Source organism: Nicotiana attenuata, unplaced genomic scaffold (genome assembly GCF_001879085.1).
Source record: "Nicotiana attenuata strain UT unplaced genomic scaffold, NIATTr2, whole genome shotgun sequence".
NCBI lineage: Eukaryota > Viridiplantae > Streptophyta > Magnoliopsida > Solanales > Solanaceae > Nicotiana > Nicotiana attenuata.
Genome location: NW_017674336.1, coordinates 53,025 through 73,342, shown reverse-complemented (window position 1 = coordinate 73,342; position 20,318 = coordinate 53,025). Strand labels below are relative to the sequence as shown.

The window sequence follows — 20,318 nt, the reverse complement described above, 5'->3', positions numbered from 1 at the left end:
GTTTTTAACAACCTGCTAGTGATTTGCCTTACGCGATCGCGAAGAATAACTTCCAGCTCCTCCAAAAATGTTGTATGCGATCCAAGAGTCGCGAACATGATGTACATACACTCCAGAACTACGCGAACGCAAAACATATATCACGATCGCATTAGCTTACGCCTGACAACTCAGTTGAACCCACTTTACTACGCGAATGCGGCCATGCATTCGTGATCGCGATGACCACAACCATCCAAAGCTTCGCGAACGCGTCACCACTTCGCGAACGCGAGGCACGTTTCGCCTGGTACCCAGAACACTCTACGCGATCGCGTACTTCTCCGCCCGATCGCGAAGGAGAAAATTAGACACCAGATATCAGCAGCTCCTCAAGTCCAAAACATGGTCCGATGACCATCCAAAACACCCCCGGGGCCCCCGGGACCCCATCCAAACACTCCAACCAGTCCTAAAATACGATACAAACTTCTTGAACCTTCAAATCATATCAAACAATGCCAAAATCACGAATCATACATTAATTCAAGCCCAATGAACTAATGAGCTTCCAACTTCTAAAACCAAATGCCGAACCTTACCAAATCAACTCCGAATGACCTCAAATTTTGCACACAAGTTCTAAATGACACACAGACCTATTCCAATTCCCAGAACAAAAATCTGAACACGGTATCAACAAAGTCAACTCTCGATCCAACCTCTCAACCTTCCAAACCTTCAACTTTCCAACTTTTGCAAATTTAAGCCAAAACGACCTACGGACCTACAAATCAATATTCGGGCATACGCCCAAGTCTAAAATCACCATACGAAACTATGGGAACCATCAAAACTTCATCCGGAGTCGTATATACAAAAGTCAAACTCCGGTCAACTCTTCTAATTTAAGCTTTTAACTTTGGGACTAAGTGTCCCAATTCACCCCGAAACTTGCGTGAAACCAAACCAACCACCCCGGCAAGTCACATTACCATAAATGAACATATAAGAAACAGGGAACAGGGCTACAATACTCAAAACGACCAGTCAGGTCGTTACAGGGAAGCATCAAATGGGGGGAAAGGGTACAAATGCACAAAACGACGGATCTGGTTGTTACACATGAAATTTTGCACAATGTGGGTGTGTATTTAATTTTATGCGGGATATAATGTGATATAAATATATGTTTTAGCAATACATGATGACTTTATGCTTGTAATATAGTGTTCAATCTGTGAAAGACGCAAACATAGCTTAAATTTTATTCATAGTAATGTGGTTCTATTTACTTCTATGGATATACAGTTAGAAGTTGTTGATTGAGGTTCCTTGATGTGTCGAGAACCGTTTTAGCTTCTTGGAGCTCATTGTTTCTTTATTAAAGTGATGGACCTTTTATTAGGATTCCAATCAAGATGAAGTTCTAACCATCTATTAGAATAAAAAAAAGATCTAATGGATCTTGTAGGATTTTCAAGAAAATTTTCAATTTTAATTATGTGCTTCTCACGTTCATCTCTTTTTGTTTCGTTCGAAAAAAGAAAATATTCCAAATAATTGATCTTTCTTTTCTTTATTGAATTATATTCTGAATCCTCATTACTAATGGAACCCAAATAATCTCTGGATTGTGAGAAGATCCTTAGCATAAAATATCAACATATAAATAGTGGATGGTTTAGTTTGATAAGATAACAAACTAATGAATTATTGTTGCTCTTCAAATATTAGAATTTGCTGCACAAACTCTAACTTGCTGCAACAGTGGTAAAGGTCACCACCAGAATAGTAAATTTTAACCAAACTTAGAAGGACTGATATTTGTATCCAGTAACATGTCACAACTCACAACTAAACTAGCTATGAGAATTTTGATTCAACCCCAAAATTTCAAAAGTTCTTTCGAGCATTATGAAAACATATTGGATCAGAAAGTGAAAAAACTTACCTACACTATGTTTACACCAATCCAATGAATACATGAAATATGTCTTGTACATGCACTTTAATCACTTATCCATGGTTAATCTACATGTACTTTTTCCTCATTTTTTACCATGGAAATATAGTTTGACGTAAACACCGACTATGAGTAAGTTTTTGTCAAAAGAAAGCATAACAACAAGGTCCTCGCAACCATAACTTGAATCACAGACTTGTTGAGACTCCTAAGAATTGCCCTGTGCTGGTTTCAAACCAGAAATGTACTATGCTTGAGACTCTGGTCCTGCAGGTTTTGAGTTGAGAAGTGGTTGCAGTGCTTTGACAACAATTGTCATATTTGGCCGAAAATCGGCCTCATATTGAACACAAAGTGCTGCTACAGCTGCCAACTAAGTAACAAAAGTAGAAGAATCAAACAAAGGGAAATCAGCAGACTAGTTATAATTTGTAGCAAATATAAAGAATGAAAACCTTTGCAATTGCTTTTGGAGGATAGTCATTATTTAGCTTGGGATCAACACACTGCTTCACTTTGTCTTCACTCAGTCTTGGAGTTGCCTGAAGAGATTGAGTTTAAATCAGTAGACCAATGGTATACAACAACTACGCCTTAATCACAAACAAGTTTTGGTCGGTTATATGAATCTTCACTAACTAGTGATATATAAATACGAAAAAGAAAGTGGCATAGGATAAGAATCTACCCATGTGACAAGACTCTGTTGTCCTTTGGGCATTGTATGATCTACTGGCTTCCTTCCTGTCAAGAGTTCTAAGAGGACGACGCCAAAACTATAAACGTCACTTTTCTGTGTAATCTGTCCTGTCATGGCATACCTAAGCAAAAAACATAACCCCTTTGGTTAATAGGACTAATGGAACTATCATTTCCTTTTTATCGTAGTTATGTGAAAACTCGATATGAGCAGGACTTACTCTGGAGCATGGTAGCCAAACGTTCCCAAAACTCTAGTGGAATGCAGACGCGCTGCTGTGTCTGAAGATTGGTTTGAGATGTTGAAATCAGCAATTTTTGCTGTAAAATCGTCAAAGAGTAAGACGTTGCTGGATCTGACATCACGATGAACTACAGGCGGCTGAACTTTTTCATGTAGGTATTCGAGGCCTTTTGCTGCACCATAAGCAATTTTAACTCTCTGATTCCAGGTAAGAACAGGACCTGGCTCAGCACCTTGTACACCTTTTCTACCTGCAATGGAACTCTAAACAATCAACTATATGCTGCAATAAACATACAGAAAGAAGGATTCGCGCAACAACTATATTAAAGTACTATGATTGAATTTTTGACGTACCATGTAATACATCGTGTAAAGAGCCCTTTGTTGCGAACTCATATACCAATATACGATTGTTTCCTTCGAGACAATAGCCCATGAGAGTCATGAAATGCTCATGTTTAAGTCTTGAAACCATCGATAACTGAAATAAGTTAACCATTTCAATTATAAGTGTTCTATTCTTTCCAGCTATGCATGTCATCATTACTAAATGGAACAATGATCAAAAATGGAAAAAATCCATTCATTCACCTGGGCTGCAAAGTCAGAATCTGGTTCTGGTGAAGAACTAGTATCCAACTTTTTGATTGCTGCTTGCTGACCATTGCTCAATTTAGCACAAAAAACGCGGCCATAAGATCCCTCTCCAACCAAAGCTTTCTGACCAAAGTTGCCAGTTAATCTAGTTAGTTCATCCAAAGTAAACACTGGAGCCTCAATTGGTAATACTTTCTGAGGAGCTCCACCTCTTGCTGCACTCCTTGGCTCTCCTCTTTCACTAGCTACAATACAAAATAAATAAATAAATAAAAAAGAAGGTGTGGTAAAAGATCTATATCTATTAGCCCAATACCATATGATTGAGAAAACAATATAAGAACACAATTAAATCTCAGTTCCAAACAAATCGAGGTCTGGTATATATGAATGCTCACTGACCATGCTTCAATATCCTTTACATTCATATTAGGCCAACATAAAAAATATAAAATTAAAAAGTACTAGAAGTTCTCTATATTTTCCATTGAAAGGACTCTCAGCAAAAATATAGGACTTAAAATAAAGTATTAACATGAACAAAACTTTTTCTCAACTAATTCGTATCACGAATATAAATCTTTTTCTCTTACTGTGCCTTATTTTTTCGCTAGGTCCGCATGGATTCGAAGAGATTGTACGTAGATTTTTCTGAACAAATGCTTTCCATCCGATTTTAAGTCTATATCGTCCCATGTTAACACGTGAAATCAACATAGTTTTACACCTATGAACCGGTGCATCAAGAGCTCTTTTAATTTGGTCTATACCGTCCCATTGCAACACATTGAATAAACGTAGTTTCACACCTACAGACCGGTGCACTTGAAGCTCTTCTAGGTCTATATCGTCCAACTGTAACATGTCAAATCAACATAGTTTTACACCTACGGACCGATGCTGCATCCGGAGATTGTCGATGCATGAAATCCAAATGAAAATTGCATGGAATTAAAAACCAAAAAAGCGAGAAGGTAGGATCATACCACCCCCAGTACCACCACCATAGGGATTGCCAGCTTTAGGAGGAGCTGTATTTTGATTGGATGGTTGGCCACCACTGTAGACGTCTTCTTCTCCACCTCCACAGCACGACATTTTTGTTGTTCAACTATGGAAGCCACAAATTCTCCTTAAGTGCTCCTTTTTTATTAAATCCACATAAAATCCAATGCCTCCGAGGAGAAATAATTTACATGTTAAATTAAAAGTATTCCTACGAAGATCGCAAAATCAAAAACTATGATCAGAAAAAGGAATTAATTACCTAAACGAAAAGAACATCAAGACACAAGTATAGTGTGTTTGATATAAATTCATCTAACCCAAAAAATTCTGGTTATAGCAAACACACTCTTAATCATATGAAACAATTCTATTATGGTTTATGTATCTTCCAGTAATTTAAAAAAGATCGGTTTTTGCAGTTCAAGAACGTGAAATATTAATGGTGCTTGTAAAGAACAGATCAAGAAAACTTTTTGAATTATATAAATTAATGTTACGTACCGAAAACCTTAAGGAGAAAAAGACAGCAATGAATCTGGAAGAAATGAATTTAGGAAATGAACAAGAAGAAGGAAGGAGAAAGAAGAAATTTCATGGTTGAATATTTCCCTTTCTTCTCTGATTTTTTTCTTCTGTTTCACAGAGTTTGGAGGAAACGATTTTTTCTGTTTTACGAGAAAGTCGCATGTAAACTTTTTTAACCGCAATTATAACTAACATATTATTTACGTACTACGTGCCTCCCTTCACTTTGCACGTCCACTTATCAATTATCATGCACCTTCTTATTTTACTTGGTAAATAAAATATCTTTACTTACCAAAAAATTAAAAAATAAATAAATTAAAAGAGGAAACAAATTACATATCAAATATCTTACTTGGACTATAAAATAATATTTGAAGTTAAATTTTCATATATAAAAGTGTGTTTTTCTTTTTAAACAAATTACTCCCTCCGTTCCACTTTATGTGAACCTATTTTCTTTTTGGTCCGTTCAAAAGAAATTGACTCCTTTCTAAATTTGGAAATAATTTAGCTTAAACTTACAATTCTACCCTTAATGAGAACATTTTATAACCACACAAATACTCTGGCCCCTTTTTGACTTGTTTAGAACCACAAATTCCAAATGTGTTCATTTTTTCTTAAACTCCGTGCCCAGTCAAACAGATTCACATAAATTGAAACGGAGGGAGTAGAAAAGGAAATAATGTCTCGTAATCTTAAGACAGAGGGAACTATTGTATGTATGCCATTTCATTTCTTATGGACCGTAAATAATATGCAGACTATGTTTTTGAAGATCTTGACATCTGTTTTTTATTTATAAATCCTTTTAAGGGAGTAAAAACCAATAATTGGCTTTGTTGGCCCAAGTAAAGGTTAGTTTTGAAGATTGACAAAGGAACTCAGACATGGACCAGGTCCATCTTAGTGGAGCATAGATATGAACAGACTCGAGCATGTGAGATGCATGTGAAGGAGATAGACTTAACTTGAAAGAAGTAATATCTCCCGATCCTAATCGAAACTGTTGCATATTGGATAAGGAGAAGGACTCCTTACTCAAAGAGAACACGGTTTAAGAAAGGGAAGGAGTTAGAGGTTGAGATCAACTAGAACTCTTCCACCAAGGAAGAGTAGCATCAGAATTCTAGTTAATCTCTATTTACTAACTCTATAAATATCATTGTTGTTCTCTTTAACAGGTAACGCACATAAGCAGAAGTTAAACGTGAATTGAGAGCAAAATCGCAAGGCAATTTTGTAAGCAATTCGTGTGTGATCTAAGTGTGCAAACCTGAAACTACTTGAACCAGATAGAAGAACCAGTTCCAAGTATCTGTCTTTTATTCTAGTTCAATTGTAGTAGGTGTTTTCATATTGTACCTTTCAGCTTTATCTAGAAGAAAGTGTATTAGGTACTCAGAGTTTTCAAGTTAGAGTTAACTTGAAGTTGTCGCAACAGTTGAGGCTGTGTGCTACAACGAAATTAGAGTTAGTCCTAGGTTTACAAAAGAGTTTTTGTAAATGCAGTTTTTGGCTCAGTGATTTTAGTGGAGAGTTTGGAAAAATCCTATTGGAAAGTAGGTCATGGTTTTTTCACCTTTTGAGCCAGGTGTTTTCCACGTAAAATACTTGTGTTCTTTACTTTCCGCATTTATTATTTATTCAATAGTAGGTTAAAGAACACGTAGAAGAACCAGGTCCTTCCATAAACAACTTAAGCGAAAAATTGGTCACCACACAAATCAGCCCCCCTCTTGTGTGGTATTGAAGTATAAAACATCAGGCTCCAAAATCTACCAATGACCTCTAATGTGTATCAAATTTAAGTTTTGTTAATATAATACGTATATTAATTGTTAACCACATCTATGATACAAACTTTATCTTTTCTTAATAATATTTTTTTTACTAATAGTTAGTTGTATGAAAATGAAAAAGAAATAATTTAAATTATTCTTGAAACGACAAAAAATAATTGTGACAAGTGTTGTTGCTCCCAAACGCACACGCAAGTATACGTGGTCGACAAGTAATATAATGATAAGTTGAGTGTCGAACCGACAGAGACTTGTGTAAACTACTCACAAAATCACTAAAATTGTTATTTAATCCAGCTAAAATCAAAGTTCAATAATATGATTATATTATACTACGATTCTAAATACTAACTAAATTATCAAGAAACGAGTTGATTGTTGTGTATTCAGTAGAGACAAATATTCCAGGGTTGTGATCGATTCACCATACGTATTGTGTTCTAATTAACTCTCCCTTTCATATAATTCACTCATGGTTGCTAATTAATCGATAAATGCTCATAGCCTTCTCCCGAAGTACTACTCACCTATTCTCAATAGATTAACGCCTATATTCCTATGAAATCAATCTATTAAGAACACATTAAGATCACGATATTTAATTAAGCACGGTGACTAGGCATATTCCTATCCTAACCACAAATCCGCTCCCCCTAAGGGTTAAGATCATGCTCTCTTCAATTCTTCTCTAATCTAAACACGGCTTTCCTAAGCATAGCATAGATAGTAAATAGAACCTAACTGCTGGCCAGACAATTACGCAATTAAACACAGAATTGAAGAAACAACCATATGTTGGTGAATTATAATCAAGGTTAAGTTAATATCAAACAACAATATTCATGGCTAAATCACAACCCCAGAACAATGGGTGTTTAGCCACTCATGATGTAATCAAACAATTGCATAAGTTTTGAATAATTGAAAATACTAGAAAAACATGAAGAAAACTGAGAATTCTCTGCTTCCTCACGATCCCGTGTGTGTTTTTTACTCCAAAGTGGCGTCTCCCCCTTCAAAAATAAGTTTAGTCTTGCTTTTATACGTGTTGGGTAGGTCTAGGGCCGAAATAACCTTGTCCCGGGCGAAATAGGACACATTTCACGTCACCGGCGCCCAGCCCGGCGCCAGGCGCCCTCCACGGTGCCCCATTATTTGTGCACACTATTTTCAGCGCCACAGGTGGCGCCAGGCGCTGCCTGTGGCGCCCAAATTCGCACATTGCCCGGTTTCATTCGTTTTGGCTCAAATCTCGCGCGTTTCGCCCCCATTTGCTCCCGAATCATTCCTACACATAAAAACACATCATATTAACCAATATGTTTTTGAAGATCTTGACATCTTGACTATGTTTTTGAAGATCTTGACATCTGTTTAACCAGATCTTGACTATGTTTTTGAAGATCTTGACATCTGTTTTTTATTTATAAATCCTTTTAAGGGAGTAAAAACCAATAATTGGCTTTGTTGGCCCAAGTAAAGGTTAGTTTTGAAGATTGACAAAGGAACTCAGACATGGACCAGGTCCATCTTAGTGGAGCATAGATATGAACAGACTCGAGCATGTGAGATGCATGTGAAGGAGATAGACTTAACTTGAAAGAAGTAATATCTCCCGATCCTAATCGAAAATGTTGCATATTGGATAAGGAGAAGGACTCCTTACTCAAAGAGAACACGGTTTAAGAAAGGGAAGGAGTTAGAGGTTGAGATCAACTAGAACTCTTCCACCAAGGAAGAGCATCATCAGAATTCTAGTCAATCTCTATTTACTAACTCTATAAATATCAGTGTTGTTCTCTTTTACAGGTAACACACATAAGCAGAAGTTAAACGTGAATTAAGAGCAAAATAGCAAGGCAATTTTGCAAGCAATTTGTGTGTGATTCAAGCATGCAAACCTGAAGCTACTTGAACCAGATAGAAGAACTAGTTCTAAGTGTCTGTCTTTTATTCTAGTTCAATTGTAGTAGGTGTTTTCATATTGTACCTTTCAGCTTTATCTAGAAGCAAGTGTATTAGGTACTCAGAGTTTTAAAGTTAGAGTTAACTTGAAGTTGTTGCAACAGTTGAGGCTGTGTGCTACAACGGAATTAGAGTTAGTCCTAGGTTTACAAAAGAGTTTTTGTAAATGCAGTTTTTGGCTCAGTGATTTTAGTGAAGAGTTTGGGAAAATCCTATTAGAAAGTAGGTCGTGGTTTTTTCACCTTTTGAGCCAGGTGTTTTCCACGTAAAATACTTGTGTTTTTTACTTTCCGCATTTATTACTTCTTCAATAGTAGGTTAAGGAACACGTAAAAGAACCAGGTCCTTCCATAAACAACTTAAGCGAAAAATTGGTCACCACACAAATCACCCCCCTCTCTTGTGTGGTATTGAAGTATAAAACATCAATTGGTATCAGAGCAGGTTATCCTTGAAGAGGCTAACACCTTAGGAACAGATCAAGATGAGTGCACCACCTGGAAACTGGGAAGGACAATCCACTGCTATGCCTCCACTCTTTAATGGCCAGTACTACTCCTGGTGGAAAAATAGGATGAGAGATCACATCATCGGAGAGGACTATGAACTCTGGGACATTGTTACTGATGGTCCCCTGGCTACCATGAAGAAGAATGCTGAAGGAGTATATGTGCCAAAGACTAGAGATGACTGCACTGCTGAGGATTTGAAGAAGTGGGAAGAGAATGCTAAGGCCAAGAAATGGCTTATGTGTGGACTTGGTCCAGACGAGTACATCAGAATTCAAAGTTGTACTACTGCTAAGGAAATTTGGGACACTTTGCAAGTGGCTCACGAAGGAACTCCTCAAGTGAAGAGATCAAGAGGAACATTGCTGTATTCTCAATATGAGAATTTCACCATGAAGGAAGGAGAAACCATCCAAGAGATGTACACAAGGTTCACAACACTAACAAATAAACTTAAGTCTCTTGGAAGGATTATCCTTGAAGAAGACAAGGTTGAGAAAATTTTGACAAGGGTTTTGCCAGTTACTTGGGAAAGCAAAATCACTGTTATTCAGGAATCAAAGAACATTTCCACTCTCAAGTTGGACGATCTAATTGGAAATCTCACTGCCTGTGAACTTATAAGGCAAACCATGAAGATGGATGCGCCCAAGAAGGAAAGGAGCCTGGCTCTCAGAATAGCTGAAGGTGCAGATCTAGAGGAAGATGAAATGGCTATGATCACAAGGGATTTCAATAAGTATCTAATTAGAGGAAAGGGTTCTTCAAGAGGTGCAACCTTCAACAAACCAAGGGTCCCTGAAAAACAGACCAACGAGGGCTGCTACAAATGTGGTAAGACTGACCACATGATCAAAAACTGTCCTCAGCGGGAAATTGAATGGAAGAAGGAAAGGGCTGAACGAAGAAACAGGAAGAAGGAACAGGTTCATCCCAAGAAGAACAAAGGATCAACAAAGGCTATGGTTGCTGCTTGGGGAGAGAGCACAGATGGGGATTCAGAAGATGAAGATGGAGATGAATAAGCACTTATGGCCATTGGAGAATCTGATGAGGAATCAGAGGTAAGTGTGATTCATCTCAAAGACAAGATTAAATTTTTATCTAAAGAGAGTCTATCTGAATTACTGCTAGATTTCATTGATGAATCTGAGGTCATAAATAATGAAAAAGAACAGTTGTCTAAGAAATGTGTAATCCTAAAAGCTAAGTGCAAAAATTTGGAACTCAGGACTAGTGAAAGTGATAGTAAAAATGCTGAGTGTAAGAACTAGGTTCTTGAACTTGACACCACTGTACTAAAACTTAGATCTGAAAATTTGAAATTGAAATTAGGAACAGGTAAAAAGAAAGCTTATCACATACATCTCACCTTAGAAGAAAATTTAGAAAAAATGAAGGATGAGGTGTACAAAAGAGATAAGCAAATAAGAGTCCTAAAAGAAGATCTAAGCAAGGTTAAGCATGAACCAGACATAACTTGTAAATGGAATAAGTTCTATGTTGCACTTTCATGGCTACAAGAACACTATAGTAGCAATAAGAGAGGACTTGGCTATGGGACTCCTGCACCTAAGTGGGATCCCAAAAGCAAGTACATCACACTTCCTGAGAACAAAATCTGCACACACTGTGGTAAGACTGGTCACTACAAAAGTGAGTGCACTGCAAAAGAAAAGGCCAGTCAAAAGAATAAAACTTTTGTTCAAGGAAAAAATAGGCTGCCAGGATGGGCTAAAAAGAATTTAATTCACCTTTTTGCCTATAGAAAGGGACCCAAACTAGTTTGGGTTCCTAAGACTAACCCCTGATTTCCTTTTGCAGGTCCAAGTGAAGGGAAGCAACCAAATATGGTACAAGGATAGTGGCTGCTCAAAGCATATGACTGGGAGCAAGAACCAGTTCCTTTCACTTGAGGACCTAAAAGGAGGTAATGTCTCCTTTGGAAATGGTAAGAAAGGTGAGATCATTGGGGTTGGAAAGGTAGGTAAGACAGACTCACACTCCATTGAGAATGTCTACTTGATAGATGGCTTGAAATATAGTCTAATCAGTGTATCACAACTGTGTGACAGAGGTAACTTGGTAGCATTCACCTCTACCAAATGTTTTGTGATAAATCTTACCACTGACAAGATTGTTTTGCGGGGAAAAAGAGTAAACAATATATACATTGTAGATTTGTCTACTCTTTCAAAAAATGAACTCACTTGCTTGAGTATGTTGGACAATGATCCCCTCCTTTGGCAAAAAAGACTTGGACATGCAAGTCTAAGTCAACCCAACAAATTAGTCTCCAAGGACCTGGTGATAGGGTTGCCTAACATCAAGTTTAAGGAAATAAAATTTGTGAGGCGTGTGCAAGGGGGAAGCAGGTAAGATCCTCTTTTAAATGCAAGAAAGTGGTAAGCACGACCAGATTGATGGAATTGGTTCATATGGATCTCTATGGTCCAATGAGAACATTAAGCAGATGTGGTAAAAATTATGCGATGGTGCTTGTTGATGATTACTCTAGGTTTACCTGGACATTGTATTTAATATCTAAGGATGAAGCATTTGATATGTTTACTTCTTTTGTTAGAAAAACTCAGAAACAACAAGGTAATCAACTTGCATCAATTAGGTCGGATCATGGAACTGAATTTGAAAATGCTAAGTTTGCTGAATTTTATGATGTGCATGGCATAGACCATAATTTTTCTGCCCCTAGGACTCCACAACAAAATGGAGTAGTTGAAAGAAAGAATAGGACACTTGAAGATATGGTTAGGACTATGCTTCTTTCTAGTAAACTGTCCCATAGCTTCTGGGCAGAAGCTGTAAATACTGCATGTTACATCATTAATAGGTGCATGACTAGACCTCTTGTAGAGAAGACTCCCTATGAGTTACTTAAAGAGAGAAAATCAAATATATCCCATCTTAGGGCATTTGGATGCAAGTGCTTTGTGCACAACAGTGGAAAGGACTCCCTAGGTAAGTTTGATCCCAGAAGTGATGAGGGAATATTCTTGGGATATTCTTCACATAGTAAAGCTTATAATATCTATAACAAAAGAACTATGTGTGTAGAAGAAAGTGTACATGTGGTTTTTGATGAATCTAACATTCTTTCTGAGAGACAGGAATATGAAGATGAAGCTATTGGGCTGGTGAAAGGTTTAAATGAAGTCACAGCCCAAGCTGAAGCTGCACCAGAAGAAGGAACAGGTAATGGAACAGGTTCTTCCATCCAGGACAACCTGACAAGGGGAACTGAACAAAGAAGAACTGAATCTAATTCCTAAATGGAACCTGTCCATGAGCCTGTTCCTCAGCAACAAAACATGGGAGAAACATCAAGCAGAAAACAGTTGGTTGTGAAACCTTACAAGTATCAAAGTTCTCATCCCATCGAGAACATAATTACTGACCCAACTTCTGGAATTAAAACTAGATCTCAATTAAAGAATCTTTGTGCTTTTGATCCTTTCCTATCTCTTATTGAACCTAAAAATGTCGCTGAGGATTTGCAGGATGCAGACTGGGTAAATGCAATGCAAGATGAACTCAATCAGTTTGAAAGGAGTCTAGTTTGGCATCTGGTTCTAAGACCCAAGGACGGATCAGTAATTGGCACTAAATGGGTCTTCAGAAACAAACTTGATGAAGATGGTACTGTTACAAGGAATAAGGCAAGGTTGGTGGTTCAAGGTTATAGCCAAGAGGAGGGCATAGACTATGATGAGATCTTTGCTCCAGTTGCAAGGTTGGAAGCAATAAGACTCCTCATAGCCTTTGCTGCATACATGGAATTTACTCTTCACCAGATGGACGTCAAGAGTGCCTTCCTAAATGGCTACTTAAAGGAAGAAGTATTTGTCAAACAACCTCCAGGGTTTGAAAGCAAGGAGTGTCCGGATCATGTATACAAATTAGACAAGGCACTCTATGGACTCAAGCAGGCTCCTAGAGCATGGTATGAATGACTATCCAAATTTCTGCTTGAACATGGCTACAAGAGAGGTAAAATTGATAGCACTCTATTCTTGAGGGAAAAAGGTAAGGATCTTCTTATAGTACAAATATATGTTGATGACATAATTTTTGGGGCAACCACTGAAAAACTAAGCAAGGAATTTGCTAAACTTATGGGGAGTGAATTTGAAATGAGTATGATGGGTGAGCTTAATTTCTTCTTAGGCTTACAAATTAAACAAAACTCAAATTGAACCATGATCCATCAGCAGAAATATGCAAAACAATTGATTAAGAAGTTTAAAATGGAAGAATCAAAGGAAATAGATACTCCTATTGCAACAGCCACAAAATTGGACATAGATGAACCTGGTTCATCTGTTGATCAGAAGTTGTACAGGGGTATGATTGGTTCACTTTTGTATCTTACTGCTAGCAGACCTGATATTATTTTCAGTGTAGGGCTTTGTGCTTGATTTCAAGCAAACCCAAAGGAATCCCACTTGACTGCTGTCAAGAGAATATTGAGATACTTGAAAGGCACTACTAATCTTTGCCATTGGTATCCAAAAGGTAGTAACTTTAACCTAGTGGGATATGATGATGCTGACTATGCAGGTTTCCTTGTGGATAGGAAGAGAACCTCAGGAATGGCACACTTTCTTGGTTCATGTCTTGTGTCATGAGCTACTAAAAAGCAAAATTGAGTGGCCTTATCTACTGCTGAAGCTGAGTATGTTGTTGCTGCTTCTTGTTGTGTGCAATTGCTGTGGATCAAACAGCAATTGATGGATTTTGGTATTGAAGTTGGTTGCATCCCTATTTTTTGTGATAACACTAGTGCTATTAGTATGACTAAGAACCCGGTTTATCATAAGAGAACTAAGCACATAGATGTTAGACACCATTTCTTAAGGGACAACTATGAGAAAGGACTGATCACTATAGAATTTTGTGCTACAGATAAACAGATTACTGACATCTTTACAAAAGCACTGAGTAGAGAAAGCTTTGAAAGGAACAGGTTAGAATTAGGGATGATTAAGATCATATAATGAAACAGTTCAGAATGCATACTGAAAAAAATAAATAAAAATAAAAAAAAATTTGGTTAGGAAATCTGGAACTTGTGTAAATATCTAGTTTAATCTTTGCTCAGTCTCATACTGTAAATAGTATACTCCTGTGCCATGTGTTGATATGACTCACTGATCTCTAATAAAATTTTCTCTATTTTGGCAAATTGAGGCATGATCAAAAGGATTCTTAGTGAAGAACCTAGTTAATCAGTACTGGTTCATCTGAATAACGAGGTATGTTTTCTACACTCTGCACAATTAGAATATTAATATCTAATTCATGAGCAGAGTCCTAACTATGTTCAAAAACTTCAGAAAAACCTATCCTTTTGAGTTTGAACCAGTTCCGTTTCAAATAGACTCCTCACCGTATAAAAATGCCTAGAATCTAGTGAAGCTTAAGTGCCTTTTCAACCTGAAATTTTAGAGTGATTGAACTTCTAATTGACTACAAAAAGTTGTTGTTGGACATTAATTAACCCTCTCCCTTTAAAAACCATCATCATCATCACTGCCATTCCCATAATTCTCAAAACAGTCAAAATTTTTCTCTATTCTCTACTCTTCTCTCTTTCAAAACTCAAATCAAAATTTTCTTCCAGAATTAGAGAAGATGACCAACCCCCAAGATAACCCAAGCACTCCTCCACCACCTACCCCCTCTGATTCCTCCACCACTCCTCAACTCAGCACTACCCCTCAGCCTAGAAGAAGGCGAGTAAAGATGCTTGCTCGCAAGACTGTAGCTACAGGTGCGCTTTCAAGGAAACTAAACGCACAACTAAGGGCGAGTCAAGCCCAAGATTCTGAAAGTTCTGATAACTCCTTCAAATCTGCGAGTGAGGGGGAAGTAACTGGGTCTTCTAATTCTGAGCAGGCAACATTTGTGCAAAATCCCCCTACTGAGGTAATCTCTGATCTTGCTGAAAATCTGGAGAATCATTTTATTTTGGTTGGGTCTATCATGGATGTAGAAACGCCTGAGTCAAGAAGGAAAGGAGGTAAAAATAAAAGTGAAAAATAAAAGGAGAGTGAGGGTGTGAGTAGTGATATGAGGGGAAAAGGGAAAGAAATGGCTGATTCTTCACCCACTTCTGAAATGGTTAGAATGGCTATCTGTGGGGCTGAGCATGAAAAGGTGGTAGAAAGTAGCAAGAAAACAGGGGGAAGTGGCTCAGGGGAGGCTGCTGAAGGGCTTGTCAATCTCAGTTTACATGCAGATGAACCTGGTTCATCTATTGAGGAGACCCTAGCATACCTTCTGAAGAAGGTGGGTGCAAGCTATAACCCCAAGAAAAGGAGAACTCCAACACCAAAAGCTCCTAGCACTGTAAAAACTACCAAGAAAAGGAAGGCTACTTCTCCAACAACTACTGATATTTCTCTACCAAAAGGAAGGGCCACAAGGAGTAAGTTGAAGAAGAGTGAGGATGAGTTGCAAAAAGCTATGGAAGAAAGCAAGAAGAAAAGAATGGACAAAGCGAAAGCTAAGGTTGCAGAGCCTGTTGAGGCTGTTGATGTGGATGAGATGGACCCGGTCCATCAGGGTGAACATATAACTGTGGAGGTTCAGACCCCTAAGCCCAAGAAGACCAAGACTTCCTCCAAGAAGTCCCCATCTATATCTAAGACTACTGAACCTTCTTTGGCTAAAAGGACAAGGTCTGCTGTAAAAGCCAAGCAAGTTAAAATCACTGAGGAGGAAGATTGGAGTGGTGAAGAAGAGAGTGAATCTGACAATGAACAAGATAAGCTTGCCAAGTTTGGCAAACGAACCATCTTGAAGGGTAGACTTTTGAAGGATTTGGAGGAACCAGGGATGGTTCGACTGGCTGATGCTCTAGCTGTTCAGGGATGGAAGGAAATGGTCCTTTAGTTGGATGGCAGGCTGGCAAGGAATGAGATTATTGAGTTCATGGCCAATGCAGAGGTCAAGGATGGCAGAGTTACCAGTCAGGTACAGGGTTCAAGTGTCTTTTGATGCAAAAAGGCTGGGTGAAATCCTTGACATTCCTTTTGGGTGAAATCCTAGACTCCCTTCCTACTGCCCTTGCCATTACTAGGAAGTTATGTGATGTCACAGAAGTGAATGAGGCCAAGGTTGTGCATAAGAGTGAAATGAAGCTATGCCACAAAGTCCTGTTTGAATTTGTCAACAAGTGTTTGCTGCCTAGGCGGGAAAGAAGACACATTGCTAACTAATGAATTTGGTTTTGATGGAGTGTATTGAAAGTGGGCGGTAGATTAACTGGCATGTATTTATGATCAAGCTACTTGATAGGGTTATCAATTGCTCCAAGGCCCATGCCACTCCTTATGGTTTCATTCTCACTACTGTTCTTGCTCGTTGTAAGGTGCCACTAAAGAAGTGGGAGATGTCCACAAGCAAAGTCCATTTTGGAATCAATACTTTAATTGCTTGTGATTATGAGGTCAATGCCATTCCAAATGAATCTGGTTCATCTAAAAAGACACCTATCCGTAGCAAGGTCAGTGCTCTATTGCAGGAGAGTGGGGCAAAGGATGCTGAGATAGCAAGGCTGAAGACTCGTTTGGCAGAGGTTGAATCGGAGAGAGATGCTCTCAGAACTGAGCTCACAAGGGAAAAGGAGAAGAATGATGGAATTCTTCAAGACATGCTGCACCTTCTCCAAGCCAAAACCTAACCCTTCAGTTCTTCCAAGCCTTAATTTCCTTAGCCTTCATTTCCTGAACCTTGTCTAGACCTTTCAGTGACCGAGATTAGGGGTTTTTCTTGTTTTGCTCATGTTATAATTGTTTTTGTTTCTTTTTGTGGATTGTGGCAGAATCATGTTCTCTATCAATGAAGTTTGCTACTTTTGCTCTTGTTGATTGTTTATCTTTCCTTGATAGTTTGAATATGTGTAGTTGATTCTGATGATTAATCCATGAATGCATTTGCAGTTGCCCCAGTGGCCATGAGTAATTATTAAAACTCTAGGAATCACACTTTGTTTATGCAACTTTTCGATGATGCTAAAAGGGGGAAAAGATATTGTGCTTTATATATTCTGAAAAGTGATGTTTATAACCTAATGAACCCGGTCCTTGATGATAAGTGAAAAATTTCTAACTTTGCATTGATGATTGAGCTGAGTTCTGACAGGGCCTAAGTGAATGAAAAGCACAGAGTTTGTCATCATCAGAAAGGGAGAATTTGTTGGCCCAAGTAAAGGTTAGTTTTGAAGACTGACAAAGGAACTCAGACATGGACCAGGTCCATCTTAGTGGAGCATAGATATGAACAGACTCGAGCATGTGAGATGCACGTGAAGGAGATAGACTTAACTTGAAAGAAGTAATATCTCCTGATCCTGATCGAAAAGGTTGCATATTGAATAAGGAGAAGGACTCCTTACCCAAAGAGAACACGATTTAAGAAAGGGAAGGAGTTAGAGGTTGAGATCAACTAGAACTCTTCCACCAAGGAAGAGCATCATCAGAATTCTAGTCAATCTCTATTTACTAACTCTATAAATATCAGTGTTGTTCTCTTTTACAGGTAACACACATAAGCAGAAGTTAAACGTGAATTAAGAGCAAAATAGCAAGGCAATTTTGCAAGCAATTTGTGTGTGATTCAAGCATGCAAACCTGAAGCTACTTGAACCAGATAGAAGAACTAGTTCTAAGTGTCTGTCTTTTATTCTAGTTCAATTGTAGTAGGTGTTTTCATATTGTACCTTTCAGCTTTATCTAGAAGAAAGTGTATTAGGTACTCAGAGTTTTCAAGTTAGAGTTAACTTGAAGTTGTCGCAACAGTTGAGGCTGTGTGCTACAACGAAATTAGAGTTAGTCCTAGGTTTACAAAAGAGTTTTTGTAAATGCAATTTTTGGCTCAGTGATTTTAGTGGAGAGTTTGGAAAAATCCTATTGGAAAGTAGGTCATGGTTTTTTCACCTTTTGAGCCAGGTGTTTTCCACGTAAAATACTTGTGTTCTTTACTTTCCGCATTTATTATTTATTCAATAGTAGGTTAAAGAACACGTAGAAGAACCAGGTCCTTCCATAAACAACTTAAGCGAAAAATTGGTCACCACACAAATCAGCCCCCCTCTTGTGTGGTATTGAAGTATAAAACATCAGGCTCCAAAATCTACCAATGACCTCTAATGTGTATCAAATTTAAGTTTTGTTAATATAATACGTATATTAATTGTTAACCACATCTATGATACAAACTTTATCTTTTGTTAATAATATTTTTTTTACTAATAGTTAGTTGTATGAAAATGAAAAAGAAATAATTTAAATTATTCTTGAAACGACAAAAAATAATTGTGACAAGTGTTGTTGCTCCCAAACGCACACGCAAGTATACGTGGTCGACAAGTAATATAATGATAAGTTGAGTGTCGAACCGACAGAGACTTGTGTAAACTACTCACAAAATCACTAAAATTGTTATTTAATCCAGCTAAAATCAAAGTTCAATAATATGATTATATTATACTACGATTCTAAATACTAACTAAATTATCAAGTAACGAGTTGATTGTTGTGTATTCAGTAGAGACAAATATTCCAGGGTTGTGATCGATTCACCATACGTATTGTGTTCTAATTAACTCTCCCTTTCATATAATTCACTCATGGTTGCTAATTAATCGATAAATGCTCATAGCCTTCTCCCGAAGTACTACTCACCTATTCTCAATAGATTAACGCCTATATTCCTATGAAATCAATCTATTAAGAACACAATAAGATCACGATATTTATTAAGCACGGTGACTAGGTATATTCCTATCCTAACCACAAATCCGCTCCCCCTAAGGGTTAAGATCATGCTCTCTTCAATTCTTCTCTAATCTAAACACGGCTTTCCTAAGCATAGCATAGATAGTAAATAGAACCTAACTGCTGGCCAGACAATTACGCAATTAAACACAGAATTGAAGAAACAACCATATGTTGGTGAATTATAATCAAGGTTAAGTTAATATCAAACAACAATATTCATGGCTAAATCACAACCCCAGAACAATGGGTGTTTAGCCACTCATGATGTAATCAAACAATTGCATAAGTTTTGAATAATTGAAAATACTAGAAAAACATGAAGAAAACTGAGAATTCTCTGCTTCCTCACGATCCCGTGTGTGTTTTTTACTCCAAAGTGGCGTCTCCCCCTTCAAAAATAAGTTTAGTCTTGCTTTTATACGTGTTGGGTAGGTCTAGGGCCGAAATAACCTTGTCCCGGGCGAAATAGGACACATTTCACGTCACCGGCGCCCAGCCCGGCGCCAGGCGCCCTCCACGGTGCCCCATTATTTGTGCACACTATTTTCAGCGCCACAGGTGGCGCCAGGCGCTGCCTGTGGCGCCCAAATTCGCACATTGCCCGGTTTCATTCGTTTTGGCTCAAATCTCGCGCGTTTCGCCCCCATTTGCTCCCGAATCATTCCTACACATAAAAACACATCATATTAACATAAATCAACACATTTAACATCCCAAATTCATGAAACAAAAGTAAAATATGAGGCGATATACATAGAAATATATATGCTTTAAGCTAAACATCAACAACCCACACTTAGACTCTTGCTCGTCTTCGAGCAATGGGACAATCTACTATCCTCCAACTACGTACAAGTATCAATTATAGAGGAGCACTTTAACTTTTAACGACACACTATACCCTTGACTATGATCAATACCGGCACAGAAGCATGAACACACAAAAATTCACATTCTTCCCGTTTAAGCACACCCAAGTATAATATTTCAATTCAATAAATTCCAACAACCTATTCGTCACCACCCAACCTCAACAATCGACTTGCAACCACTAAGCACCCTCAATTCATGCACTTACCTAACAAGAAAGTTTACAATATTACCAATCCTTCATGAGATCATGTGCCCTTACCAATAACAAAAGAGTGAGTATAAATTGGTCCACACATTCAAATATACTTTTGAATATAATTTAAGGACATCACACAATTGAAC

General features: G+C 37.9%; 1 protein-coding gene across 1 annotated transcript; it reads right to left on the bottom strand.

Moving 5' to 3' along the window:
- Positions 1-1,815: 1,815 nt before the first annotated feature.
- On the bottom strand, positions 1,816-5,165 carry LOC109218449 (probable protein kinase At2g41970). Its single transcript, XM_019382815.1, has 8 exons — positions 4,998-5,165; positions 4,475-4,704; positions 3,483-3,733; positions 3,246-3,372; positions 2,866-3,139; positions 2,634-2,766; positions 2,401-2,487; positions 1,816-2,318 (listed from the first exon to the last, which is right to left on the bottom strand). Exons 2-8 carry the CDS (start codon positions 4,584-4,586, stop codon positions 2,193-2,195), a joined length of 1,110 nt encoding a protein of 369 aa, XP_019238360.1. The 5' UTR covers positions 4,587-4,704; positions 4,998-5,165; the 3' UTR covers positions 1,816-2,192.
- Between the last annotated feature and the right edge of the window lie 15,153 nt (positions 5,166-20,318).